We start from the raw sequence: 27,803 nt of genomic DNA, 5'->3' as shown, positions 1-27,803 counted from the left end.
GGCTCTTCCCACAGTTTGGCGACCATGGCCATTGTGCCGTGATCACTGGGGTACAGGTGGCCCTTCTTTTCCCTACCTGAGTAAATACCCAGTAGTGCAATTGCAGGGTCATAGGGTAGCTCTATTTTTAGTTTCCTAAGGAATCTCCACACTGTTTTCCACTGGCTGCACCAGTCTGCATTCCCACCAATAGTGTAAGAGGGTTCCCCTTTCTCCACATCCTCTCCAACACACGTTGTTTCCTGTCCTGTTCATTTTGGCCATTCCAACTGGTATTATGTGGTATCTAATGTGGTTTTGATTTGAATTTCTCTGATGGCTAATGATAATGAACACTTTTTCATGTATCTGTTAGCCATTTGTATGTCTCTTGATTTTAGCTCAGGTCGTGATCTCAAGGTCATGAGACTGAGCCCTGCATTGGGCTCCATGCTCAACAGGGAGTCTGTCCCTCTCCCTCTGCTCCTCCCCCTGCTCTCTCTCTCTCTCTCTCTCTCTCAAATAAATAAATAAATAATTTTAATTTTTTTTAAAGAGATATCATTCTAAAACAATACAAAAATACTTAGACATTGTAAATGTGTGAAACTATTTAAGAGTTTAAAGGAGAGGAGAGTGGGAGGAGTCAAGATGGCGGAGAAGTAGCAGGCTGAGACTACAGCTAGCAGGAGATCAGCTAGATAGCTTATCTAAAGATTGCAAACACCTGCAAATCCACCAGCAGATCGAAGAGAATAGCAATTCTAGAAACAGAAAAACAACCACTTTGTGAAAAGTAGGACCGGCAGAGAAGTGAATCCAAAGCGATGGGAAGATAGACCCCGGGGGGAGGGGCTGGCTCCCGGCAAGCGGCGGAGCAACGGAGCACAAAATCGGGACTTTTAAAAGTCTGTTCCGCTGAGGGACATCGCTCCAGAGGCTAAACCGGGGTGAAGCCCATGCGGGGTCAGCGTGGCCTCAGGTCCCGCAGGGTCACAGAGGGATCGGGGGTGTCTCAGTGTCTCAGAGATTACAGGTAGTAGAACAGGGAAGCCGGCTACAGAGACAGAGCCGACAGTGAGCTCCCAGCTCGGGGTTACCTTGAACCGGTCGCAGGCTCGGTGAGCTCGAAGCGTGGCTGGAGGTCAGGCAGACGGGAGTAACTGGGCGCTTTTCTCTGAGGGCGCACTGAGGAGTGGGGCCCTGGGCTCTCGGCTCCTCCGGGCCGGAGACCAGGAGGCCGCCATTTGTATTCCCGTCCTCCGGAACTCTACGGAAAGCGCTCAGGGAACAAAAGCTCCTGAAAGCAAACCCGAGCGGATTACTCAGCCCGGCCCCTGGTAAGGGCCGTGCAATTCCGCCTGGGGCAAAGACACTGAGAATCACTACACCAGGCCCTTCCCCCAGAAGATCAACAAGAAATCCAGCCAAGACCAAGTTCACCTACAAAGGAGTGCAGTTCCAATACCAAGGAGAGCAGCAGAATTCCAGAGGAGGAGAAAGCAAAGCACGGAATTCATGGCTTTCTCCCTATGATTCTTTAGTCTTGCAGTTAATTTAATTTTTTTTCTTTTTCATTTTTTATTCTCTCTTCTTCTGCTAAAATTTTTTTAACTTTTGCCCTTTTCTTTTTTAACACTTTTTAACTAGTTTATCTAATATATATATATTTTCCTTTTTTATACTTTTCTTTATTCGTTTTCTTTTTTTAATTCTTTTCTTTCTTTTTTCTTTCTGCACCTCTTTCTAGCCCCTTTCTCCCCCCTCACGATTTGGATCTCTTCTGATTTGGTTAAAGCATATTTTCCTGGGGTTGTTGCCACCCATTTAGTATTTTACTTGCTCCTTCATATACTCTTATCTAGACAAAATGACAAGGCGGAAAAATTCACCACAAAAAAAAAGAAGAAGCAGTACCGAAGGCTAGGGACCTAATCAATACAGACATTGGTAATATGTCAGATCTACAGTTCAGAATGACAATTCTCAAGGTTCTAGCCGGGCTCGAAAAAGGCATGGAAGATATTAGAGAAACCCTCTTGACAGATATAAAATCCCTTTCTGGAGAAATAAAAGAACTAAAATCTAACCAAGTTGAAATCAAAAAAGCTATTAATGAGGTGCAATAAAAAATGGAGGCTCTCACTGCTAGGATAAATGAGGCAGAAGAAAGAATTAGCGATATAGAAGACCAAATGACAGAGAATAGAGAAGCTGAGCAAAAGAGGGACAAACAGCACCTGGACCACGAGGGGAGAAGGTGAGGGATAAGTGACACCATAAGATGAAACAACATTAGAATAATTGGGATTCCAGAAGGAGAAGAAATAGAGAGGGGAGCAGAAGGTATACTGGAGAGAATTATTGGGGAGAATTTCCCCAACGTGGCAAAGGGAACAAGCATCAAAATTCAGGAGGTGCAGAGAACACCCCTCAAAATCAATAAGAATAGGCCCACCCCGTCACTTAATAGTAAAATTTGCAAGTCTTAGTGACGAAGAGAAAATCCTGAAAGCAGCCCAGGAAAAGAAGTCTGTAACATACAATGGTAAAAATATTAGATTGGCAGCAGACTTATCCACAGACACCTGGCAGGCCAGAAAGAACTGGCATGATATATTCAGAGCTCTAAACGAGAAAAACATGCAGTCAAGAATACTATATCCAGCTAGGCTATCATTGAAAATAGAAGGAGAGATTAAAAGCTTCCAGGACAAACAAAAACTGAAAGAATTTGCAAACACCAAACCAGCTCTACAGGAAATAGTGAAAGGGGTCCTCTAAGCAAAGAGAGAGCCTACAAATGGTAGGTCAGAAAGGAACAGAGACCATATACAGTAACAGTCACCTTACAGGCAATACAATGGCACTAAATTCATATCTCTCAATACTTACCCTGAATGTTAATGGGCTAAATGCCCCAATCAAAAGACACAGGGTATCAGAATGGATAAAAAAAAAAAAAACCCATCTATATGTTGCCTACAAGAAACTCATTTTAAACCCGAAGACACCTCCAGATTTAAAGTGAGGGGGTGGAAAAGAATTTACCATGCTAATGGACATCAGAAGAAAGCAGGAGTGGCAATCCTTATATCAGATCAATTAGATTTTAAGCCAAAGACTATAATAAGAGATGAGGAAGGACATTTTATCATACTCAAAGGGTCTGTCCAGCAAGAAGATCTAACAATTTTAAATGTCTATACCCCCTACGTGGGAGCAGCCAACTATATAAACCAATTAATAACAAAATCAAAGAAACACATCAACAATAATACAATAATAGTAGGGGACTTTAACACTCCCCTCACTGAACAGCACAGATCATCCAAGCAAAAGATCAACAAGGAAATAAAGGCCTTAAGTGACACACTGGACCAGATGGACATCACAGATATATTCGGAGCATTTCATCCCAAAGCAACAGAATACACATTCTTCTCTAGTGCACATGGAACATTCTCCAGAATAGATCACATCCTCGATCCTAAATCACGACTCAACCGGTATCAAAAGATTGGGATCATTCCCTGCATATTTTCAGACCACAATGCTCTGAAGGTAGAACTCAACCACAAGAGGAAGTATGGAAAGAACCCAAATACATGGAGACTAAACAGCAGCCTTCTAAAGAATGAATGGGTCAACCAGGAAATTAAAGAATTGAAAAAATTCATGGAAACAAATGATAATGAAAACACAATGGTTCAAAATCTGTGGGACACAACAAAGGCAGTCCTGAGAGGAAAATATATAATGATACAAGCCTTTCTCAAGAAATAATAAAGGTCTCAGGTACACAACCTAACCCTACACCTAAAGGAGCTGGAGAAAGAACAAGAAAGAAACCCTAAACCCAGCAGGAGAAGAGAAATCATAAAGATCAGAGCAGAAACCAATGAAATAGAAACCAAAAAAACAACAGAACAAATCAACGAAACTAGGAGCTGGTTCTTTGAAAGAATTAATAACATTTATAAACCCCTGGCCAGACTTATCCAAAAGAAAAGAGAAAGGACCCAAATAAATAAAATCATGAATGAAAGAGGAGAGATCACAACTAACACCAAAGAAATACAGACAGTTATAAGAACATACTATGAGCAACTTTATGCCAACAAATTGGACAATCTGGAAGAAATGGATGCATTCCTAGAAACATATAAATTACCACAACTGAACCAGGAAGAAATAGAAAGCCTGAACAGGCCCATAACCAGTAAGGAGATTGAAACAGTCATCAAAAATCTCCAAACAAACAAAAGCCCAGGGCCAGACGGCTTCCCGGGGGAATTCTACCAAACATTTAAAGAAGAACTAACTCCTATTCTCCTGAAACTGTTCCAAAAAATAGAAATGGAAGGAAAACTTCCAAACTCATTTTATGAGGCCAGCATCACCTTGATCCCAAAACCAGACAAGGATCCCATCAAAAAAGAGAGCTATAGACCAATATCCTTGATGAACACAGATGCAAAAATTCTCACTAAAATACTAGCCAATAGGATTCAACAGTACATTATAAGGATTATTCACCACAACCAAGTGGGATTTATTCCAGGGCTGCAAGGTTGGTTCAACATCCGCAAATCAATCAATGTGATACAACACATCAATAAAAGAAAGAACAAGAACCATATGATACTCTCAATAGATGCTGAAAAAGCATTTGACAAAGTACAGCATCCCTTCCTGATCAAAACTCTTCAAAGTGTAGGGATAGAGGGCACATACCTCAATATCATCAAAGCCATCTATGAAAAACCCACCGCAAATATCATTCTCAATGGAGAAAAATTGAAAGCCTTTCCACTAAGGTCAGGAACATGGCAGGGATGTGTATTATCACCACTGCTATTCAACATAGTACTAGAAGTCCTAGCCTCAGCAATCAGACAACAAAAGGAAATTAAAGGCATCCAAATTGGCAAAGAAGAAGTCAAACTCACTCTTCGCAGATGATATGATACTATATAAGGAAAACCCAAAAGACTCCACTCCAAAACTGCTAGAACTTGTACAGGAATTCAGTAAAGTGTCAGGACATAAAATCAATGCACAGAAATCAGTTGCATTTCTCTACACCAACAACAAGATAGAAGAAAGAGAAATTAAGGAGTCAATCCCATTTACAATTGCACCCAAAACCATAAGATACCTAGGAATAAACCTAACCAAAGAGGCTAAGAATCTATACTCAGAAAACTATAAAGTACTCATGAAAGAAATGAGGAAGACACAAAGAAATGGAAAAATGTTCCATGCTCCTGGATTGGAAGAACAAATATTGTGAAAATGCCTATGCTACCTAAAGCAATCTACACATTTAATGCAATTCCTATCAAAGTACCATCCATCTTTTTCAAAGAAGTGGAACAAATAATCCTAAAATTTATATGGAACCAGAAAAGACCTCGAATAGCCAAAGGAATATTGGAAAAGAAAGCCAAGGTTGGTGGCATCACAATTCCGGACTTTAAGCTCTATTACAAAGCTGTCATCATCAAGACAGCATGGTACTGGCACAAAAACAGACACATAGATCAATGGAACAGAATAGAGAGCCCAGAAATAGTCCCTCAACTCTATGGTCAACGAATCTTCGACAAAGCAGGAAAGAATGTCCAATGGAAAAAAGACAGCCTCTTCAATAAATGGTGTTGGGAAAATTGGACGGCCACATGCAGAAAAATGAAATTGGACCATTTCCTTACACCACACACAAAAATAGACTCAAAATGGATGAAGGACCATATAATCCAATCAAGAAATGGGCATTCATCAAAAGATGAATGGATAGGGGCGCCTGGGTGGCTCAGTGGATTAAGCCGCTGCCTTCGGCTCTGGTCATGATCTCAGGGTCCTGGGTTCGAGCCCCGCATCGGGCTCTCTGCTCAGCGGAGAGCCTGCTTCCTCCTCTCTCTCTGCCTGCCTCTCTGCCTACTTGTGATCTCTGTCAAATAAATAAATAAAATCTTTAAAAAAAAAAAGATGAATGGATAAAGAAGATGTGGTATATATACACAATGGAATACTATGCATCCATAAAAAGAAATGAAATCTTGCCATTTGCAACAATGTGGATGGAACACCCAGTGACTGGGGCTGGTGCAGGCCTGGCTTCCAAGTATGTGACTGGCAGTGGTACCCCTATGCTGACCTTCAGAGCATACAAATGGCTGTCTCTTCACTTCCAGTTGTCAAAGCTTGCCCATATCTTGCTCAGGACCAATGAGGGAAGGGAATTAGAAATGGAATCCCAGCTTAGCTAAGTGGAAGCAGAATGAAGCCACCACAATGGGACTGGTGAAGATTAATATGACACATTCATAAAACAAGATGGTATTTATCTGCTTAAAATGATGTTGTAGAGAGTACTTTTTTTTTAAGACTTTATTTATTTATTTGACAGAGAGAGATCACAAGTAGGCAGAGAAGCAGGCAGAGAGTGGAGGAAATAGGCTCCCTGCTGAGCAGAGAGCCTGATGCGGGGCTCGATTTCAGGACCCTGGGATCATGACCTGAGTTGAAGGCAGAGGCTTTAACCCACTGAGCCACCCAGGTGCCCCTAGAGAGTGCTTATTGTCATTGACAGACAGTATGTACAGCATGACTCATATGAGAACATGTGTAAAAATCAACATAAACATATAAAGACAAATGTTCTAAGAGGTTAAACCGTTAAAAACCCCAAAGTCTCCTTGGGTCCTCTCCTCTCCTTATTTTTTTTTTAATTTCTTATTTTTTATAAACATATAATATATTTTTATCCCCAGGGGTACAGGTCTGTGAATCTCCAGGTTTACACACTTCACAGCACTCACCAAAGCACATACCTTCCCCAATGTCCATAACCCCACCCCCCTTCTCCCAACCCCCCTCCCCCCAGCAACCCTCTGTTTGTTTTGTGAGATTAAGAGTCACTTATGGTTTGTCTCCCTCCCGATCCCATCTTGTTTCATTCATTCTTCTCCTACCCCTTTAAGCCCCCATGTTGCATCACCACTTCCTCATATCAGGGAGATCATATGATAGTTGTCTTTCTCCGCTTGACTTACTTCGCTAAGCATGATACGCTCTAGTTCCATCCACGTCGTCGCAAATGGTAAGATTTCATTTCTTTTGATGGCTGCATAGTATTCCATTGTGTATATATACCACATCTTCTTTATCCATTCATCTGTTGATGGACATCTAGGTTCTTTCCATAGTTTGGCTATTGTGGACATTGCTGCTATAAACATTCGGGTGCACGCGCCCCTTTGGATCACTACGTTTGTATCTTTAGGGTAAATACCCAGTAGTGCAATTGCTGGGTCATAGGGTAGTTCTATTTATTCTATTTATTTATTTGACAGTCTCCCACAATCATCAAGGTTGGAGGCGGTAACACATGCACATTCCGGTTTGTCCTTGTAAGTTCCATGCTGTCCTCATGCCCCCACCCCACCCCCCGCCGTTCATCTTTGCTTTTCCCCACAACATATGGACCTTTCCTTCCCAACCGCTGACCCTGCTGACTTCATACCCAACACCAGATTCAGAAAAGCCGCCACCTTGCCCAGTGGTTACCCTTCTACTGACTCCCTGCTCCCACAATAAATCTCTTCTCCATGTCACCCTTAGTGGTTCTGCTTCTCTGATCGGATGGTAACTGATCTCTGACCCACTGACTGGGCTCTCTGAGAAGCAGACACTGAGATGGAGTTAGGAGCACAGAGGTTTACTGGGTGTGACACCTGGAAACATAAAATGGTGAGGAAGCATTGGCCAGAGGGAACCCCAGACTGCGATGCACCTGGCAGAGGGTCAGCCAGCCCAGTGGGGAGATCAGGAGAAAGACTTCTGGCTAAAGGAGTCCCACAAATGAGCAAAATCCCCCTGGCTAGAATCTGTCAACTCTAGCACACCATGCAGCTGAAGGACAAGTTCCTTCCTTAAAGGAGACCCCTAGCGCTGCACCCCAAAGCTGTAACCACCTACACAGTGAAACAGTTGGCTGACTCGGGTTTTCCCCTTTGTTATAAATAATACTTAAGTGCATAACCTGGTAGGTCAGTCTTTCTACACATTCAAATTATTTACTGAGGATAAATTCCTAGAAATGAGAGCTCTAGATCAAAGAATATGGCCATTGTTAAGGCTTTTAATTTATAAAACCAAATCTGGTCCTTAGAAGCATCATGGCTCCAATTAGCATCGAGGCTGAACATCTTTTTTTTTTTTTTTAAGATTTTATTTATTTATTTGACAGACAGAGATCACAAGTAGGCAGAGAGGCAGGCAGAGAGTGGGGGGAGCAGGTTCCCTGCTGAGCAGAGATCCTGATGCGGGACTCGATCCCAGGACCCTGAGATCATGACCTGAGCCGAAGTCAGAGGCTTAAGCCACTGAGCCACCCAGGCACCCCTATGTTTCTTTTTAAACATATATAACTATATTGGTCGCCTGGGTGGCTCAGTGGGTTAAGCCGCTGCCTTCGGCTCAGGTCATGATCTCAGGGTCCTGGAATCGAGGCCCGCATCGGGCTCTCTGCTCAGCAGGGAGCCTGCTTCCCTCTCTCTCTCTCTCTGCCTGCCTCTCCATCTACTTGTGATTTCTCTCTGTCAAATAAATAAATAAAATCTTAAAATATATATATATATAACTATAAAATATAACAAAGTTATATTTAATAGTTAACCAACATGACTATGCTTTCGTGATTTCGATTTCCTGGTAAATATTAACTAATATACCACTACTCAACTATGTTTCACTCATTTGCGTTTCACGGCAGTGAGCTCGGTGGTCCCACGGACCCGTCTCTTGCTTCCACAGCGTCTGGAGGGAGCAGACCCCAGGACGCCCCTTCGACCAGCCCCCGACCACACTCCAACCTTCTTTCCAGTCCCAACATCGGGAACCACGTCGTGCGCCCGCCCCTGCCTCCAGGACCAGCCAACACCCTGCTTTGCGCTGCGCTCCTTCTCACCGTGCACCGGGAGCTCACAGATCCCGCAGCATTAGGACGCCCAGGGGGAGGCCGCCCCCCACCCCACCCCGCCCGGTCCGCACGCACCTACGGGCCTCCCGCACCTACCTCTCTCTGCGGGGCGCCGGCCCCTTCCTCCCAAGGTGGCGAGGAGAAGCCCCAGCGTCTCCTGAAGATGCAAAACCTGTGCGGCGGCCTTGGCCCCGCTCCCCGCCTGCAGGTGCCCCTGAAGCAGCCCAGGTTCTGGAGAAGAACCCGAAGCAGGTCCGTTTGGATCTGCGAGCCCCGGCTTCTGCCCGCACACTCCGTCCCGCTCTGGGACTTCCTGGAGACCCGCTTCCTGGATGAGGTGATGGCGACCCCCTGACTCCGCTCCTCCGGCTGGCCGGCGCCCAGGCTGGGCTCTGGCGCCCTCGGGCACCAGTAGGAGCCTCCGAAGCCCAGCAGGCTTTGAGGGCCTCCTCTGGCATCCCCCACTAGGCAGCCTTTTTTTTTGTTTTGTTTTTAAGATTTTATTTATTTATTTGACAGAGAGAGATCACAAGTAGGCAGAGAGGCAGGCAGAGAGAGAGAGGAGGAAGCAGGCTCCCTGCTGAGCAGAGAGCCCGATGCGGGACTCGATCCCAGGACCCTGAGATCATGACCTGAGCCGAAGGCAGAGGCTTTAACCCACTGAGCCACCCAGGCGCCCCTAGGCAACCTTTTTATGAGCTGGGAGCCAGCCCTCTCCCCTGACGTGGACCGAATGGAACAAAGATTTTTGTGGGGGGAAAAAATCATTTCATGATAAATGAGAATTGCGAAAGGGTGAGGCCCGTCTTAAAATTCAGTCTTTTTTTTTTTCAAGTTTTTATTTAAATTCCGGTTAGTTAACATACAGTGTAATATTAGTTTCTGCTGCAGAATTTACTGATTATTAACTTCCATACAACAGCTACTGTTCATCCCAAGTGCCCTCCTTAATCCCCATCAGCCACTTCCCCCAAATTCCTTTTTTAAAAGGTCTGTTTCCCGGGTCTCCTGGGTGACTCAGTTGGTGAAGCATCTGGCTTTGGCTCAGGTCATGATCCCGTGCTGCTAAGATAGGTCCCCAGGTCAAGTTCCTTGCTCTGCGCGGAGCCTACTTCTCCATCTGCCTGCAGCAACCCTGTTTTCTCTTTCTCTCCCTCTCTCTGACAAATAAATAAATAAAATCTTTTTAAAAAAAATAAATAGAAAAAAGGTCTACTTCTCTTCCCTGGAAGATTATGCATCTGCATAATCCACGCGGTAAGTAAAATATAGGCACACAATTTTTAATACTTCTCTGCTCCAGAGAGGGACTGTGTATTCCCTCCATTTGTAGGCTCTATGATTGTTTTGTCCTGACACATTTCGGCAGAAGTAATGTGCCTGTGTCGGGCCTGGGCTTTCCCACATCTTGTCTCTTGGGACATTCTCTGTGGGAGCCCTGAACTGTCAGGGGGAGAAGTCTTCACGTTGCCAGCTGGAGAGCCCAACCTTCCAGGTATCCCTGTGAAGGTCCCAGACCTTTGACTAACGTCAAATCAGACCCTACAGACCGTCTGCCAGCTGTATACCGCAGGACAGCCTCAGTCCACACCACAGGCAGCAGCAGAATTGCCCGGCTGAACCCTGCCCTGTTCCCGTGGTCCACAAAGTCGCTGGTTCTGATAAAATGGTGGTTGCTTTAAGCTGCTGCGCTTAGAGTGATTTGCTGACACAGCAACAGATAACCAGAGTGTCATGTGGAAGGCAGTGATTCCATGTGAAAGGAGTAAACCTTCCTGCCCCATCAACCCAAGCTGGAACATGACTTGCTTTGGCCAGTGGTATCCAAGGAGACAAGTCATACAGCAGGTGCATGCCTAAACGTATCTGTTTCCGGCAACAATTTTTGCTTTGTATTCTCCCATTTGATTGGCATGTCTCCGGCAGGGCTGCCCCTTCTGCCTGGGTCCTGCGGCGTGTAGCCGCGGGGAGCAAGATGTCTGACCACTCAGAACATAAGCAAATAAACTCTTGCTGTTACAAACGTTCCAGTGGCTATCCACAAGATTGGAGAATTTAAAGAGAATATACTGAGAAAGGAAAGGATAAAAGATCTTGGATCCTTGATAAAATTGTTGAACGACTCAGCAATCTAGGACTGCCCACCACCAAAAACATCTTATAATGGGAGATAATTGTCTTTATTGTTTAAGCCACTGTTAGTTGCTAATTCTTTTATTTATAGCCAAAAGAAAAACCCCAACCCATATATAGTTTTTGTTGATTTTGCAACAGCATTCTGATTTTCCTTTAGGGAAAAGACATACTGCAGCACACACACACACACACACACACACACACACACACACACACTGCATTTGGTCCAAGTGAGACTGTGCTCTTCAGATGCTGCGGCGAGCACATGACCAGGTCTGACCTGGTCATCAGAGTGGCCCATCCACATGGCTACAGTGAGTAAGCTGAGGTTCCCTTCTGGGACACTGAGCCAGACTAGCCGGGAAGAGAGGCTCCCTCTTCATTGGGATTTCTGCTTAGGAATTAAACCAACACCGAGGAGAGCAGAGCTGAGGAATGGGAAGACTAATTTCTGATGGTATTACTAAGCTTTTGAGACTCTCCTTTGTCTGGTCCACCTTTGGACTTTTCTTTCAGTTTTATGAACCAGTAAATTCCTGATCCTTCATAAACCAGTTAACAATGGGAAGAATCCTGACTTATATAGACCAGAGTCCTAGTTGACAGATGGGGCCAAAGGGCCTCAGCTGAAGTAAAGCAGAGTTGGGGGGTTGCTGGGGAGGGCAGCAAGCCAAGGAAGGACAACTCCACAAGGCGGCTGCTTGCATCTGCTTCACAGATAACAGAGACCGAGACACGGAAGGGCAGTGGTATCTTACCCAAGGGCGTACAGTGAGTAACCAATTAGAAGGGTGCAGATTCAATTGCAGGCCTAATAAAACTCCAAAACGCAAGTCATTTCTACTGACCCACACTGATTTGCAGGGCAGGTCTCTAACCAGAAACCAAGCCCGTATATTGCCTCTCTTTATTGGTGTTGGCTGGGTGGGGCTGAGGACGACTCAGAGTTTCCTTGTATTTGAGAGTCAAGTTCAAGATTCTTCAATGTTTTCCTGATCAGTTAAGAGGAGGCAATGGTAGTCATGATTAAGTCTATCCCACATCACTACCTGGTCCTTCTACCTGCTTCCCTTCCCAGGGCTCCCTACACAGTCTCCCAGTCAGTCCCCTTGGTGAGGAAAGGCACTCCCTCAGGAACTCCCATTTTTTCTTCAGGATATATAGATGGTATTTGGGTCCAGGTCAGTTAAACCCCTTCAGAGCATCCTTGTGGCACCAGCCGGGAAAGCTCCAGTGCCTGCCACACACCCTTCTGGGAGGCTCCTCTCAAGGGAGGATCCCAAGCACAAGCCTCTAGCTGCCTGCAGCCCCTCCCTGACGACTCACACCTCCAGCTCTACAATGAATCATGAGTCCTAACGCCCTGCTCCTTTTTCCTGGACTTGACCTTGTGAGTTGACTCCATTTCCATGGCCAACCTCTTGCCGGTCCCAATCTCACCAGCAGCCAGCCTGAGGACCAGGATATCTAGCTCACTTTTGGCTGCCTCCAAACTGTCCCAGCAGGAGGCAAAGCTCTACCCAGGACTTCTTGGTCACAGTGCCCTTCAGCTTGAGGTTCCCACAGTGTAGGGAACACACAGCTCACGTACATGGGTTGGTGTCTGGTAGTAACCTCTCGGCTTTAGATGACATCCTTGAGTCACGTGGTGCAAAGTTATCTCCTTCCCAAGTCTTCCTCAATCCTTCAGATCACCAAAGAGAAGCTCTGTTTGGTACAGACACTTGCTAATCTCCCTTTTTGACACTTTGAGGAGGAGGGCTGGTGGCCATGCTCCACCAAGAGGAAAGAGCCCTCCTGAGAAGAAAGCCAACACGAAAGAAAGCTGATTGAGAAATGAATCACTGAGTCCTGATAGCATTGCGTGAGCCCTTTGGATCTAACTGTGCCAGAAGACCCTTCCAGACTTTTCCAGCATTCTGAAGATACTTTTCAAACTTTTTAAATTCCATGAGCCCCTACAAATCCCTTTTTAACTGAAGTTGCTGCAAGTTGGGTTTTCAGTTGCTTGCAGAAGATTGCTGGCTGATTCACTAATTTGAGATCAAATGAGTTAGGCTTTATTTAGTACACACCCTTCTGGCTTTCTCTCCTTGGCCTTAAATGGAGTTTAGTATAGACACAAGAGTACAGTTTATGGAGGCCCTGCCTCTGTCGGGGGCTGAAGACGAATCCCAGGGTGAACTGGCCCGTGTAAGCCAGCCAGAGGCACAAAGGGGGTCACTTCAGGATCCGGATGCTCATTTTCTGCTCGATGTCCATCTTCTCTAAGGACTGGTGGGGGGAGGTGGTAGGTAGTCAGGAGCTCAGTCCTCTAGGCTTCTAACCTCCTCTCCCTAACCCCAAAGCCCCACCTTTCCTCGGCGACCCTGGTCTTTCTGCCCACCTTCTTCCAAGTTCCTGTCCCAGGTCCATCTGTTCTAGGGACTCCTGATGTCAACTCCCCGGGCCTAAGGGCATTCTGACCTTGGTGAACTCCAGGAAGGACACAGCCCCATCCCCATCTTCATCCGCTTCCTGCACCGTGCGGTCGGTGATGCTCTCCAACTGCTCTTCTGTCACCTGCACCCCAACCATCAGCCGGAGGACCTGGGGGGCATGGAGGGGGACAGCCATAAAGAGGAGGCCCTAGGGGTGCCTGGGTAGCTCAGTTGTTAAGCATCTGCCTTCGGCTCAGGTCAGGATCCAAGGGTCCTGGGATCGAGTCCCCTGCATCAGGCTCCCTGCTCAGCGGGAAGCCTGCTTCTCCCTCTCCCATTCCCCCTGCTTGTGTTCCCCCTCTCACTGCCTTTCTCTCTGTCAAATAAATAAATAAAATCTTAAAAAAAAATTTAAAAAAAAAGAGGAGGCCCTAGCCCCATACCCCAAACCTCGCCCACATCATCCGCAATGGTATTACCTATTTACCTATTTTGTAACCTATCCCTCATCCATTTTTTTCACTCCCCACCATATCCCCCAATAATGTCCCCTATGGCTTCTCCATGTGAACCCCCACTTGTCTATTTGAACTCACTTGTAATGAGTTTGGGTTCACTCACTTGAACAGTACACCCAAACTCATTACCCAGCCCCAAATCTTATAACCCAACTTCCCCCCATCCTCCACCTCACCCCCACCTCATCCTCCCCCCATTCCCCATTCCATCCCCTCCCCCACTTCATCATATCTATTGAGAGTTTCTGAATCTGGGCACTCTTGACATTTGGGGCCAGGTAACTCCTTATGGGGGTAAAGGAGTCTATCCTTTGTATTGAAAGATATTCAGCAGCATTTATGACTTCTACCCACCAGACGCTGGTATTACTGCCCACTCCCCAAGTTGTGACAAGTAAAAATGTCTCTAGATATTGCGAACAGCATTTAGGAAGCAAAAATCACACACACACACACACACACACACACACACCCCGTTAAGAACCACTGATCTATTTCCAACCTCACCCCCAACTGTTCCCCATCCCATTTTCCAACTAAACCCACCCCGCGTCGGATTCCCACTTAATACCCCCCCACGTCTGCACCCCCACTCACCAGGCATCCGCCCCATCCCCCCACAAACTTTCACTTCAACCAACCACCCTTCACACATCACATCCCTTGCCCTTTCGTTCTTCTAACCTGTAACATCTCATGCCTGGAGATCTTTCCATCACCATCCAGGTCATAGAGCTGAAATACGACTAGAAGAGAACGGAGGGGGACAGAAAGGTGGGTCTTCTCTGCACTCTTCCAGCAAAAGATCGCCCTGGAGGTGTGTGGGGGGGAGGGGCTCATCTAGAGGCTTGCTAAGAGACGGGGGTGCCCAGGGCCTCTTCCTGGTGTGGTATATCTAGGGTCTCACTTAGGGGGATTCCCCACAAACTCACAACGCAGTTTGTTCATTCTGCTGTTGAGGGGTTCAGGTTGCTTGGGATCTCGCATGCCTGAGTCGTCATCATCGACAGGTCGAAAATGAGCCAGGACTCTGACAAAGCCTGGGAAATCCACTCGCAGATTCCTGGGGGTAATGGAGGAGAGGCAGTGGTCCCCTTGGGCCTCTCTCTGCTTCTGTCCCTAACTCTCCCCGAGCCCTCCCCCAAAAGTTCCCCCCCCCCACCCCGCCGCCCCCAGCAAGACCTCACCCGTCAGGGAAGAAGCTGTCTATAATGCGTTCTCCCAGGGGGTTCACGGCTAGCGCCCCAATCTGTTGCAGATCCACGCGGCTGTCAGGTCCAAGTTCAAGCGGGGTAGGTAGGGCCAAGACAGGAGGGTTAGTTAAAGAGGGGAGTGGGCCCAGAGAGACAGAGGTGGCAGGTCCTGAAGCCGGCGCCCCCTCACCTCAGGTAGCCTTTCTCGTTCCTGTCCAGGGCCCGAAACCGGTGGTAGAGGCGGAGCAGACTGGCCTGCGAGACTGCGGGGCGAAAGGCCGAAGGGTGACAGGGCCGCCGGCGCTGGGGACGCGCGGCGGGACCCTCCCTGGGCGACCCCCGGCCGCGGGCGGGGGACACGAGCCCGCTGAAGGGGACGCCCCGGGGACCCCGGCGGGGCTGCAGGGGGCGTGGCGACGCGCTCCCGCGGGGGAACCGAGCCACCAGGGCCGGCCCCTCCGTCCTCACCCCTCCCTCCCCGCACTGCAGAGCTCGAGGACACCTGGCTGCCCGGCTCCACCTGGCCGCCAGGAGCCCGGGTTCCCCGCCCGCCATCCCGCACGCCCCCCGGAGCCGCCCCGGCTCCGGACCCCCCGCGTCCCGGGTCCGAGCCCCGCTCGCCGCTCACAGCCGGTCTCCCGCCGGATGCTGTCCCCGTCGGGAATGCGCGCGGCGTGGGAACCTCGGGAGCCCATGGCTGCGCGGGCTGAGCCTCCCGGCCCCGCACGCTCGCCTCCCGCTCCCGGGCGCGGCAGCCCCAGTGGCCCCAGGGCCGAAGGCCGCAGGCCTGGAGCCGAGCCAGACTCGGGAACCCCTGCGTGCCTCGCCTCCCACCCGCGACCCGGGCGAACAGAGAACAATGCCCAGGGTGGCGGGGTCAGAGGGGCGGCGCGAACAACGGGGCGTTTCATCCCGAGCCGCTGAGGTCGCCAGGGCCGCGCCCGCCCCACGCCCGCCCCACGCCCGCCCGCCTGGCGTTTTCAAGCTGCAGGACAACCGACCCACGCCCCCGGCGCCCCCCGCCTCCCGCTCCGGCTCCCGGTAAGGCTGGGATCCCGGCTTGTCATCCAGAGAAGGAATCCACGTCCTTCTGGGAAGGGGACGGGTGGTGGGGAGGGGCGCTGGACCCCTTTGTCCCAATCCCCGGAAGGGTCCAGCCTGGGGCCCCTTCCCCAGGCAAGAAGACAGAGAAGAGGCATCGAAGGACCCCTCAAGAAGGGTGGAGTGGGGGAGAATCTTGAGCGGTAAAGGGGAGACTGGGTCCCGTGGAGGGACCCACTGAACAGGGTCCCTGGATTTGGAAAGAAGTGGATTGGAATCCCAGCTACGCGATTAACCCTGGACAAGTCGGTATGCCTGGGCTCATCTCCTTTGTTCCGTCCACATAGCGTACCGTTGATGTTTAATTGGGTCAGTGTACAAATCAGGAGATTTAAGGAGAAATCCAGTTCCCAGCTTCTGAGAAATCAAGAGTTCATACGCCACCAGACCCCCTTTCATGCCTGGCACACCTGGTTGACCCTGGGGAACAGAAGTCACGGGTAAATAGGGCGCTGCTGCCTGTCCACTGGCCCCAGTCCCCACCCAGCTCAGTTCCTTCCTTAGGTACCCCCGGTTGGGGCGTCTGGTAGAAGCTCCAGGTTGAAATGCCTTGGACCTCTGGCCAGCCCTCAAGCACCACGAGAGCCCACAGTCTGAGAAGTGCTTACAAACATCACTGTCCCCAAACTTAATATAATACTAATGGCAACAACAAGGGCTCTCGTTTTGCACTCACCGTGCACCAAGCACTTTGTGAAACACAATGTACAGGATTAGCTCACACTCCTCAAAGCACTTGCTAGACTGCCTGCCTCCGCCTTGTACATGGTAGAGGCCTCCAAGGGCGTGCTTATGAACTATTAAGAAGCACATATCCTCAGTGGGAGACATATCTCCCCCAGGGGCAAAAACTCCTATTATTCTTGTGTACAAAACACAGATACACATGTAGTGCATAAACAGCATATAGTGTATCTGTGGTATTGAAACTTCATAATATTAAAATTCCATGATTAGGGAAAATAGTCTGGAAACCCTACTAAGGGAGGGCCATAATGAGGAAAGTGTGGTGAAACTCCGTTGTAAAGGGGCAGGCACCACAGGTGTCCAGTTTTAAATCTATCATTATCCCATCTTCCCCCAATCTAATCACACACTCACACAAATTTCCTAGGGGGAAAAACATATAAGCCCTTTATTACAGGAGTTCAAGTTCATAGTCACCTTGGAGAGAAAAAAGCTGGAAAAACAATGGGTCTCCCGTCGAAGACTCCATGCAGAGACTCGGGTCAGATCAGCCTTGAAAATATTGATCTAAGAAGTGTTTACTTCTCTTTCAGATACCCCAGGGATGGAACCACAGGCTTGATTCCCTTTCAGAAGTCCCCCGAGGACTGAAGTGTGCGGGAAACCACCCGGCTCCCTAATGCAGCCCAGCAACCACTCCTGTCCAAGGCTCTGAATCAGGCTGTGAGTGTAATTTGGGTTAGATTCTGAACCAAGGGAGGCTCAGAGTCCCTGGGATCAAGCAGTAATCACCTCAAGCCAGCTGGGGATGTTGATCTTGGAAAGAGGCACTCCAGCCTTAATCTCTGAGTCAGCACTATAGTAAAGTAGGCCAGAGATTAATTAACAAATCCCACACACCATCAACAAGCCTGGAGGAAAACTGTGCTAAAACCCATTCTTGCTATATGCACACAAGTAGGATTTTTTTTTTATTTTATTTATTTATTTGATAGAGGGAGCACAAGCTTGGGGTGGGTGTGTGTAGGAGAGGGAGAAGCAGGCTCCCCACTGAATAGGGAGCCTGGATGCATCCCAGGACCCTGGGGTTATGCCCTGAGCCAAAGGCAGATGCTTCCCTAACTGAGCCACCCAGGAGCCTGCAAGTAGGGTTTAAATCAACTTCAAAATATACACAGCTGCATCTTTTTGGGTCATTTAAAGGAGAGATGCTTTGGGGAGAATTTCATCTACTTTGAGGAGAATCTATCTGGCCTGGTTTCAGGCTGAACATTTGGGTTTTTTGTTTGTTTGTTTGTTTGTTTGTTGCTAGAAAGCCACATAAAAGTTGCTAGCCAATTTTGATGAGGCAATACTGAAGTTCAAATGGAAAAACGCAGATGTAAAAGTTACTGGGGGGCGCCTGACTGGCTCAGTCGGCAGAGCATGCAACTCTTGATCTTGGGGTTGTGAATTCAAGTCCCACTGTGGGTATAGAGATTACTAAAAAAACAAAAAACAAAAAAACAACAATAAAAACTTGGGGCATGTGGGTGGCTCAGTGGGTTAAAGCCTCTGCCTTCGGCTCAGGTCATGATCCCAGGGTCCTGGGATCGAGCCCCACATCAGGCTCTCTTGGCGGTGAGTCTGCTTCCCCCTCCCTCTCTCTCTCTCTCTCTCTGCCTACTTGTGATCTCTGTCTGTCAGATAAATAAGTAAAAAAAGAAAAAAGAAAAAAGAAAAAAAAATTTAAAAAAAAGAGTAGTCAGGAAAATATAAATCTCTTACAACTCAATAACAAAAAATGAACCCAATTTTTTTAAAAGATTTTATTTATTTATTTGACAGACAGAGATCACAAGTAGGCAGAGACACAGGCGGGGGGGGGGGGGGGAGCAGGCCCCCTGCTGAGCAGAGAGCCAGATGTGGGCCTCGATCCCAGGACCCTGAGATCATGACCTGAGCCGAAGGCAGAGGCTTAACCCACTGAGCCACCCAGGCGCCCCAATGAACTCAATTTTTAAATGAGCCAAAGAACTCGAATAAGCATTTCTCCAAAGACGATATATGAATGGCCAATAAGCCCATAAAAAGTTGCTCACCATCATTAGCCGTCAGGGAAATACAAATAAAACTGCAATGAGATAATCACTTCAAACTCACTAGACTGGCTAGAATTATAACAAAAACAAAAGCAAAAACCCAACAAAACAAACCAAAACCCAAACTCAAGACACAGTAAATAACAAGGAGAAATTGCAACTCTTCCATGCATTGCTGGTAGAACTGTAAAACGGTGCAGCTGCCATGGGAAACAGTTTGGAGTTTTCTCAGTAAGTGAAACAGAATCACTGTATGCATAATTCCACCCCTAGGACATTCCGCAAAGAACTGGAAACATGCATTCACCACAAACACTTGAACACGAATGTTCATAGCAGCATTATTCAGAGTAGCTACCAGGCGGAAACGACCCAAATGTCCACTGACGAGTGGATAAACACAGTGCGGTATGTCCATGAAAGGGCATATCATTCAGCCATAGGAGGAAGAAAGGACTAATGCACGCCACAGCGTGGGAGAACCTTGAAGACACTATGCTAAGTAAAATCAACCAGTTACAAAAGACCACATATTCTATAATCCCATTTATTATGAGATCATCAAGAATAGTAAAATCTATAGAGACAGAATGTAGACTAATGGTTGTTGAGGGCTGGGGGATAAGGGAATAAGGGAATGAAACTAAAGGGTATGAAGTGTTTTTCTTTTTTTTTAAGATTTTTTATTTATTTATTTGACACAGAGAGAGAGAGAGAGAGAGAGAGAAGAGAGAGGTCACAAGTAGTAGGCAGAGAAGCAGGCGGGAGAGAGAGAGAAAGAAGGGGAGGCAGGCTCCCCGCTGAGCAGAGAGCCCGATGCGGGGCTTGATCCCAGGACCCCGGGATCATGACCTGAGCCGAAGGCAGAGGCTTAACCCACTGAGCCACCCAGGCGCCCCAGGTTTAGTTCTGAGGTGATGAAAATGTTTTAAAACTGACTGTGATGTTATGACTCCCATTTAATATTTTAACTACATGTGTATGTCCTCTTAAACCACATTTACAATTGCTTTAGGGCATCTGGGTGGCTCAGTCATTGGCTGTCCGTCTTCCGCTCAGGTCATGATCCCAGGGTCCTGGGATCAAGCCCCACATCAGGCTCCCTGCTCAGCGGGAAGCCTGCTTCCCTCTCCCCTCCCCCCACCGCTTGTGTTCCCTCTCTTGTTGTGTCTCTTTCTGTTAAATAAATAAAATCTTTAAAAAAATAAAATAAAATCGACTATGATGATGGTTGCACTCTGAACATGCTAAACCCATTGCATTGGATGCTGTAAAGGGAAATTGCGTGCTGTGTGTTAAATCTTAATAAAGCTGTTTTGTTTTGTTTTTTAAAGAATATCCAGGAAAGCTCTGGAAAGTAAAAGTAATGAAGGCAAACTAGCTTGAGCAGATTTTTAAATAGACTATTGAAGTATAATAACCTATGTGGTAATAGTGCAGGGGTCAACAGATAAAACAAACAAACAAACAAACAAAAACGGACAGGAATGTCAGAAATAGACCCAAATACATATGTGAATTTCACGTGTGATGTAAGTGGCATTTCAGATCAGCGGGGGAAATGTGGATTACTTAATAAATGTCATTTGGGACATCTATCTTTTGAGGGGGAATTAAAGCTGTACCCTTACCTCCTTACACCAAAATTGACTCCAGATAGAATGAAGGTTTAAATGCAAAATGTAACTGTGCAAAACTCAAAGAAGTCTCAGAATTTTTCATAATCTTGAACTGGAGAACATGTTTTTAAACATGAAACAAAGCCCAGAAACCATACAGAGAAGACTAGCAAATTCACAATGTGAAATTAAAACTTCTACATGGTCAGAAAGACAAACGGGTAAAACATTAACAGTCTATATCAAAGATAAAAGATAATTTCCTTTAAAAATTTTTTTAGATTTAAAAAAAATTTTTAAAGGAAATTTTTTTAGATTAAAAATAAATTTTTAAATAATAATTGTGTATTCTGAGCCCAAAGAACACACTCCACACTCTCAGGACAAACCACCAGGGAGAAAGGCAAAAGATAATTTCCTTTAGAATACAAAGATATCTTTAAAAAAAAAAAAAAAAAGACCAAAAAAAGGGGGGGGCACCTGGGTGGCTCAGTGGGTTAAGCCTCTGCCTTCGGCTCAGGTCATAATCTCGAGCCCCTCATCAGGCTCTCTGCTCAGCAGGGAGCCTGCTTCCTCCTCTCTCTCTGCCTGCCTCTCTGCCTACTTGTGATCTCTCTGTCAAATAAATAAATAAAATCTTAAAAAAAAAAAAGGAAAACAATAACAACAACAAAACCCCACCTTTTATTTATTAGGAAAAAAAACTGATAAGATGTGAAATAAAAAGGGTAAAGAAGTCTACAAAGATACCTCAACATCACAAAACTTAAAGTACAAATTAAAACAGAAGTTTTGGGGGGGCACCTGGGTGGCTCAGTTGGTTGGGCATCTGTCTTCGGCTCAGGTCATGATCCCAGGACCTTGGGACTGAGCCCAGTGGGGAGCGGGGTGGGGGGTCTGCTCAGCAGAGCCCCTGCCGCCCACCCTGCTTGTGCTCTTTCTCTGTGTTAAATAAATAAAACCTTTTTTTTTTAATTTAAAGATTTTATTTATTTATTTGATAGACAGAGATCACAAGTAAGCAGAGAAGCAGGCAGAGAGAGAGGAGGAAGCAGGCTCCCCGTTGAGCAGAGAGCCTGATGTGGGGCTTGATCCCAGGACCCTGAGATCATGACCTGAGCTGAAGGCAGAGGCTTAAACCACTGAGCCACCCAGGCGCCCCAATAAAATCTTTTTAAAAATAAAATAAAACAGAATTTTTTTTTAAGATTTACTTATTTATTTAAGAGGAAGAGTGGCAGAGGAGCAAGGGAAGGGTAGAAGCCGACTCCCTCGCTGAGCAAGGCATATTGAGTATCTTGAAGCCAATGGACAGCAATGGGAACACGTGGCTTTCACCCATCCATCCCAAGCCATCGTTCTGGTAGACCTTGAGGACAACCTTATCCATCCCGGGAGGGAATCTCAGAAGTAAAGCCAAACTGTTCCCCACGCACACTCTGTTCTTCTTATCCATTCACATGAGGAATGGGCTGCATGAGGGGGGTCCCAGCTGTGGGATTTTCACCTCATATTATGCCACTGATGGTCAGCCAGATCTTGGAAGGTCCTTGTAATTCATGGTTTTGGCTCAACCAGTATTCACAGTGTGACGGCTGCACAATCCACTCTCCCACTGATGGGCACCCAGATTTCAGTCCTCGTGAATGATGCTGATATAAATATCCTTGTCCGGGCGCCTGGGTGGCTCAGTGGGTTAAGCTGCTGCCTTCGGCTCGGGTCGTGATCTCAGGGTCCTGGAATCGAGTCCCGCATCGGGTTCTCTGCTCCGCGGGGAGCCTGCTTCCTCCTCTCTCTCTCTCTCTGCCTGCCTCTCTGCCTACTTGTGATCTCTCTGTGTCAAATGAATAAATAAAATCTTTAAAAAAAAATAATAAATAAATATCCTTGTCCGTGTTCAGGAGTTTTTCTTGGGTAGAAGGCACATTTCTTGGTGAGAAAGAACTGAAATCGCTCTATCACAGAATATGTGAATATTTAACCCGAGGAGATAAAGCCAAACTGGGTTCCATAGACTGTGTTGCCCACAGTGTTGTGTATGATTTTACACTTCTGTCACCAACGTATAAGCATCCCATATATTTGTAACCCAAATGCTCAGGATTTGTTGAGCGACATTAAATAATTAAAGAAGAGTAGTATTAGGGTTGGGATCAGAGGAATCTCATGCAAACATAGAGTAGGCAGCTCTCCAGCGACGCAGCTCCCTTTGGGTCAGATCCGTTTCGATCCCTGTTTTCTTCTTTCAGGGTTTTCCTCATTCCCTCTGCAGGTCAGTATCCTCTAAAAAGCGCCCAGTGCCCCTCCGCTCCATAATTTAGAATTGCCCTTGACTTTGGTTTCCACAACATCAGCTCTGGCTCCAATTCCACAGTATCTCACCGTTCTAATTCTCCCCAAACTGTCCTTCCATTAATTCAGATTTTCAAGAAGAATAGACCTAGTTGGCTTAGCTGGGCTTAGCCGGTCCACTCTGAGGTCAAGCAGTCTTGGTCACTTTGAGGCAAATGTGACTCCTTAGGTCCACACTTTTGCAGGGACTCCAAGGGCTATTCTAAAGGAAGAATTCCAGGTGAGACACGCATCCCCAAGGTGTTTTCCGCCTACCTTTGCCTCTCTCTCTCTCTGCCCCTTCTCTTCCTTTTCCCCTTTCTATAAATAAAGGAATAAATAAATAAACAAACGTGTATTTCATCCCTAATGCTTTTCATCCATGACTATCTATGTAATTAGTATCCTATCAAAATAATTACGCCGAGTGAAAGAAGCCAGACTGTCCTCGCCACCCCAAAAGTAGATCCTGTCTGATGCCATTTATATAGAACTCCACAAACTACAAACTTATCTATGGTGACAGAAAGCAGATGGGTGGTTGCTTGGGGAGGGGGGGTAGGCAGGAAGTGTGGGGAGAAGCAATTACAAAGGGGCACCAGAAAGCTTTTGTGTATGATGGAAATGTTTACTCTCTTGATTGCCTGATGGTTTTATGGGCGTTTACATATGTCAAAACATATTAAATCATGCACTTTTAATATGTGCAGCTCACCTTACCTCAACACAGCTTTTTTTTTTTTTTAAACAAAGCATTTTGTGGGACGCCTGGGTAGCTCAGTCCGTTAAGTGACTGCCTTTTGCTCAGGATCCTGCATCAGGCTCCTTGCTTAGCGGAGAGCCTGCTTCTCCCTCTTTCTGTTGCTCTCTCTGACAAATAAATAAAATCTTTTTTTTTTTAAAGTGTTTTGTAAAGTTAATGTCACCATTTCCTGTATTTTTTATTTTACTTTTGTTATATTTTGTAACATATATATCTATAATTTAGAACGGGGATTGTGCATGTAATTCAGCATTAATTTTACATATACTTTTTTTTTTTAGTTTTACATATACTTGAGGGTGCATGTTCGAAAACCTTCTGGCTGAGTGAGGCGTGTAATCAGGAGCACTTGGGAACGACCGATTGAAGCCGCGGCAAGCCCTACTGACCGCTGCACTCTACTGCCCCCTGCTGTAAGTAGGTTTGTAGCCACCTTTACACTCACGCTCAGGGTTCTAACGATGAGGAAGAATGACTTGAGAGATGTACCTAGAAACAAACTCTTCTAAACGACATGCACGCACACGCACACACACGCACACACATATGAATGCATTCACACATACTGCACACGAGCACACATGCACTCACGTATACATATACCACACACACTCGCATGTGCACACACGCCCGTATACATACATGCATGAGCCTGCATTCACACACGCACAGCAGGAAGCACCTCCACATCTTTTCACCACCACACAGCCTCAAGGGAGAGCAGAGGAGCAATTCAAAGCCACGAATGAGAAACAAAATAAAACAAAACAAAACCGAAATGATGAAGCCAAAGCTGGAACTTCAAAACCTTTTCAGTGGGGGGACCTGGTTGCAGAGGGCTCTGGGACTCCTCTCCTGGCTAGCATTCCCCTTCATCCTTTCTCACAGTAGCTCAGAGACTTAAAACCAACACCTTCTTCAGCCAGCGGACACGAAAAGTTAACCCTAAGAACTGTCCTGGCCATAGTCTGAGAACAACTCCCCACTGAGCTCTGAGAGAAGTCCATGCTCAGGGCAGGACCAGGCGGAGGCCTTTCCCTGTTGTTGCCAAGCACCTCCAAGATGGGCGAGCCCACTGCTTCCACCTAGGTTTGGGTTTGGGGGCAAATTAAGTTTTCTTTTATGATGTAATTATATTTCAGGAAGAAAACAAAACGAAACTCTATGTATGAGACCCCTTACAGTTTGACTGGAAGAGCAAAGCTCCACAGGTCTGCTTCTCTGCTTGTTTTTGACCTTTTACAGAAATATAATCAGATGTACGGCCTGGTAAATTTCCAACAACCAGCTTTCCAAATGTAGTTCTGAAGTGCGCATGGGTTGATATTTTTATTTGTATTAACAAGTGAAAAGTAACACAGCAAAGATGTATTTTCGAACTTCCCAGTTCTTCAATGATGGGAACAATGTCTTTGCTAAACCAGATAAGAGGTTTCCAAGACCAAGAATATTTCGCTCATTTCTTTTATAGCATTCCCAGACAAAAAGCTTTTTTTTTTTTTTTTTTTTTTTTTTTTTAGGTTGGCTCCTTGTCCAGCACGGAGCCCAACGCCAGGCTTGAACTCATGACTCTAAGACAAGACTTGAGTTGAGATCAAGAGTCAGATACTTATCCCACTGAGCCACCGAGGCTCCCCATAAAGCCCTTTTTTTTTCCCATAAAGCACTTTTAAATTTCATCTACACCATTAACATTTTCTGCACTTTCTTCAGCCCAGGCAGTCAACAAAACAACAAATCAAGCCCAGCTTTGCAGTATCTGATGATTTCTGTGATGTAAATTCTCCTGCTGCCTCTGGTTTCAAGCTGCTAATGAGATGTCCCCCAGCGTGCAGCTGGAATTCGAGGTGCAGTAGCGATCATTCCATACTATTTCCACCACGCAGATAGCATGTATGCTAATCATCTCAAGAGCAGAGAGGACAGTAAAAGGATTACGAAGTGATGTGTTTTTGAGTATTTATTACATTTATTTTAAATATAATGTATTTAATTGTAGGTTTATAAAGTTAATTTTTTACGATGGTTGTGCTTCACGGACAGTCACAGAATTCTGGAAAATAGAACAGTGGGCTCTCACGAACCTATTCTGGCACACCGATAAAACATACACAAAGACGTGCCACACAATCAGCACGCATCTCAGATTCCCTCAAGCAGCCCGAGAGCCTCCTCGCCGTCACTAGCCTCCTCTCCACGGCCCCGTTGGTGGGTAACCAATCCTCTGACTTCCACTGCACCGACTACCGGTGTACCGGCTTGTGCAGGTGACGCAAGAGGAATCATAAACCTGCAGTTTGAAGTCCCACCGCTAGAGGCCTCTCGAGAGGCAGAAAGAAGGCTCCTCCCAAACCCACTCCTGGGTGCTTACTCAATTCCCTCCTGGGCAAAGAGGCCCTGGGTTACTCACGACCCAAGCTGGGAGGAGACGGAGAAATAACTGAGCACTCAGTCTGAGCCTGGGTGAGTCCCCGGGGGAGATCTAGAACCACAAGTTTCCCAGGCGGAGATCTGGGGACCAAATTTGGGCAGAGGACTCTCAGCTGAGCATTTGACCTCAAACCCCAGTGTGGTCTGCCCGGTGAGCTAGCTGGGCAATGAGCAATGAGGACTGCTTCTGCCTGGCTCAGAACAGGCCCCGCTGCCCCAGTGCCTCGTTCATCTAGACAAGGTGAACCCTCTGAAAAACACACCGAGGGAAGAACAGAGGAAGGAAAGTGTAACACAGAGGTTAAGTTCTGGGACTTGGGTGCCGAGCAGAACTAGCTTTGAAATCACCGCCTCTTCACTTCTAGCTTTGTACACTTGGGCGATTTGCTTACTTCTCTGAGACTTAGTTTGTTCATCTGTAGAATGGGAACAATAAAACTCTCCTTGCAAGCTGGTTAAGGGATTAAGTAAGATCATAAATGGGAAGCAAAAGTCATATATGTTTTTAAAGATTTTATTTATTTATTTGACAGAGAGAGAGATCACAAGTAGGCGGGGGGGGGGGGGGGGGGGGGGTGCTGTGAAGCAGGCTCCCTGCTGAGCAGAGAGCCTGTTTCCGGCTCGATCCCAGGACCCTGAGATCATGACCTGAGCCGAAGGTAGAGGCTGTAACCCACTGAGCCACCCAGGTGCCTCAGTCATATATATTTTTAACGGTGGTTATTGTTATACCCAGAGGATGAAGAGAGGACTTCTATTTTGTTTGTGAAGGCGTCCTGTGAGCTGAACTCCTCTGGACAGAACTGCCAGGGTATGAAACAAGGAGATTAGCGCTGCTCTGCGTAGTATATAAACAGGTGCTTTGTTTGGGCAAGAACTTAGAAGCATACCAATGCACATACCCCCCACATATGTATGCTGACTTTTTCATAAAGAGAATAGATGATTTTTTTGGAACAGCTTTTCATTTTTTTGCCACTTTTACCTCTTTCTGAATATAATATATTCCTGTCAGCATATCATAGAATCTTTGTCTACAAACCAATACATTGCATTCTATATTTTTATCCATGTTTGTAAAAAAATAATTTACACATAGGGCCACCTGGATGGCTCACTCAGTTAAGCATCTGCCTTCAGCTCAGGTTGTGATCTTGGGTCCCGTGATCGAGCCCTGCATGGGGCTCCCTGCTCAGAGGGGAGTCTGCTTGTCCTTCTCCCTCTGGCCCCCCTCGGCTCGTGCTCACTCTCCCATTCTTGCTCTCTCTCTCAAATAAATAAATAAAATAAAATAATTTGCACATATATACATATGCATGGTTTTACAAAAACAGGTTCCTATCATGCTCTTTTCTGCATCTTGCTATTCTTTTCTTTCTTTCTTTTTTTTTTTTTTTGCATCTTGCTATTTTTTTTTTTTAAAGATTTTATTTATTTGTTTGTCAGAGAGAGAGAGATCACAAGTAGGTAGAGAGGCAGGCTGAGGCAGGGGCAGAGGGAGAAGCAGGCTCCCTGCCGAGCAAGGAGCCCGATATGGAACTCGATCCCAGGATGCT

General features: G+C 46.5%; 1 protein-coding gene across 2 annotated transcripts in view; it reads right to left on the bottom strand.

The window, feature by feature from the left end:
- Positions 1-16,104, bottom strand: part of CHP2 (calcineurin like EF-hand protein 2) — a 72,065-nt gene extending 55,961 nt beyond the window's left edge. The window contains exons 1-7 of one of the 2 annotated variants that reach the window (XM_032326954.1): positions 15,864-16,104; positions 15,426-15,498; positions 15,230-15,310; positions 14,975-15,105; positions 14,727-14,788; positions 13,571-13,693; positions 11,804-13,378 (exon numbers count right to left, since the gene is read on the bottom strand). In XM_032326954.1, coding sequence (XP_032182845.1) covers positions 13,325-13,378; positions 13,571-13,693; positions 14,727-14,788; positions 14,975-15,105; positions 15,230-15,310; positions 15,426-15,498; positions 15,864-15,930 — 591 coding nt within the window. In that variant the 5' untranslated portion in view covers positions 15,931-16,104 and the 3' untranslated portion in view covers positions 11,804-13,324. Of the gene's footprint in view, positions 1-11,803; positions 13,379-13,570; positions 13,694-14,726; positions 14,789-14,974; positions 15,106-15,229; positions 15,311-15,425; positions 15,499-15,863 lie in introns of those variants that run through there. The other variant, XM_032326953.1, reaches the window with a different exon arrangement.
- Positions 16,105-27,803: the final 11,699 nt, after the last annotated feature.

Source organism: Mustela erminea, chromosome 20 (assembly GCF_009829155.1).
Source record: "Mustela erminea isolate mMusErm1 chromosome 20, mMusErm1.Pri, whole genome shotgun sequence".
Lineage (NCBI taxonomy): Eukaryota > Metazoa > Chordata > Mammalia > Carnivora > Mustelidae > Mustela > Mustela erminea.
This window is presented reverse-complemented; position numbering and strand designations above follow the sequence as displayed.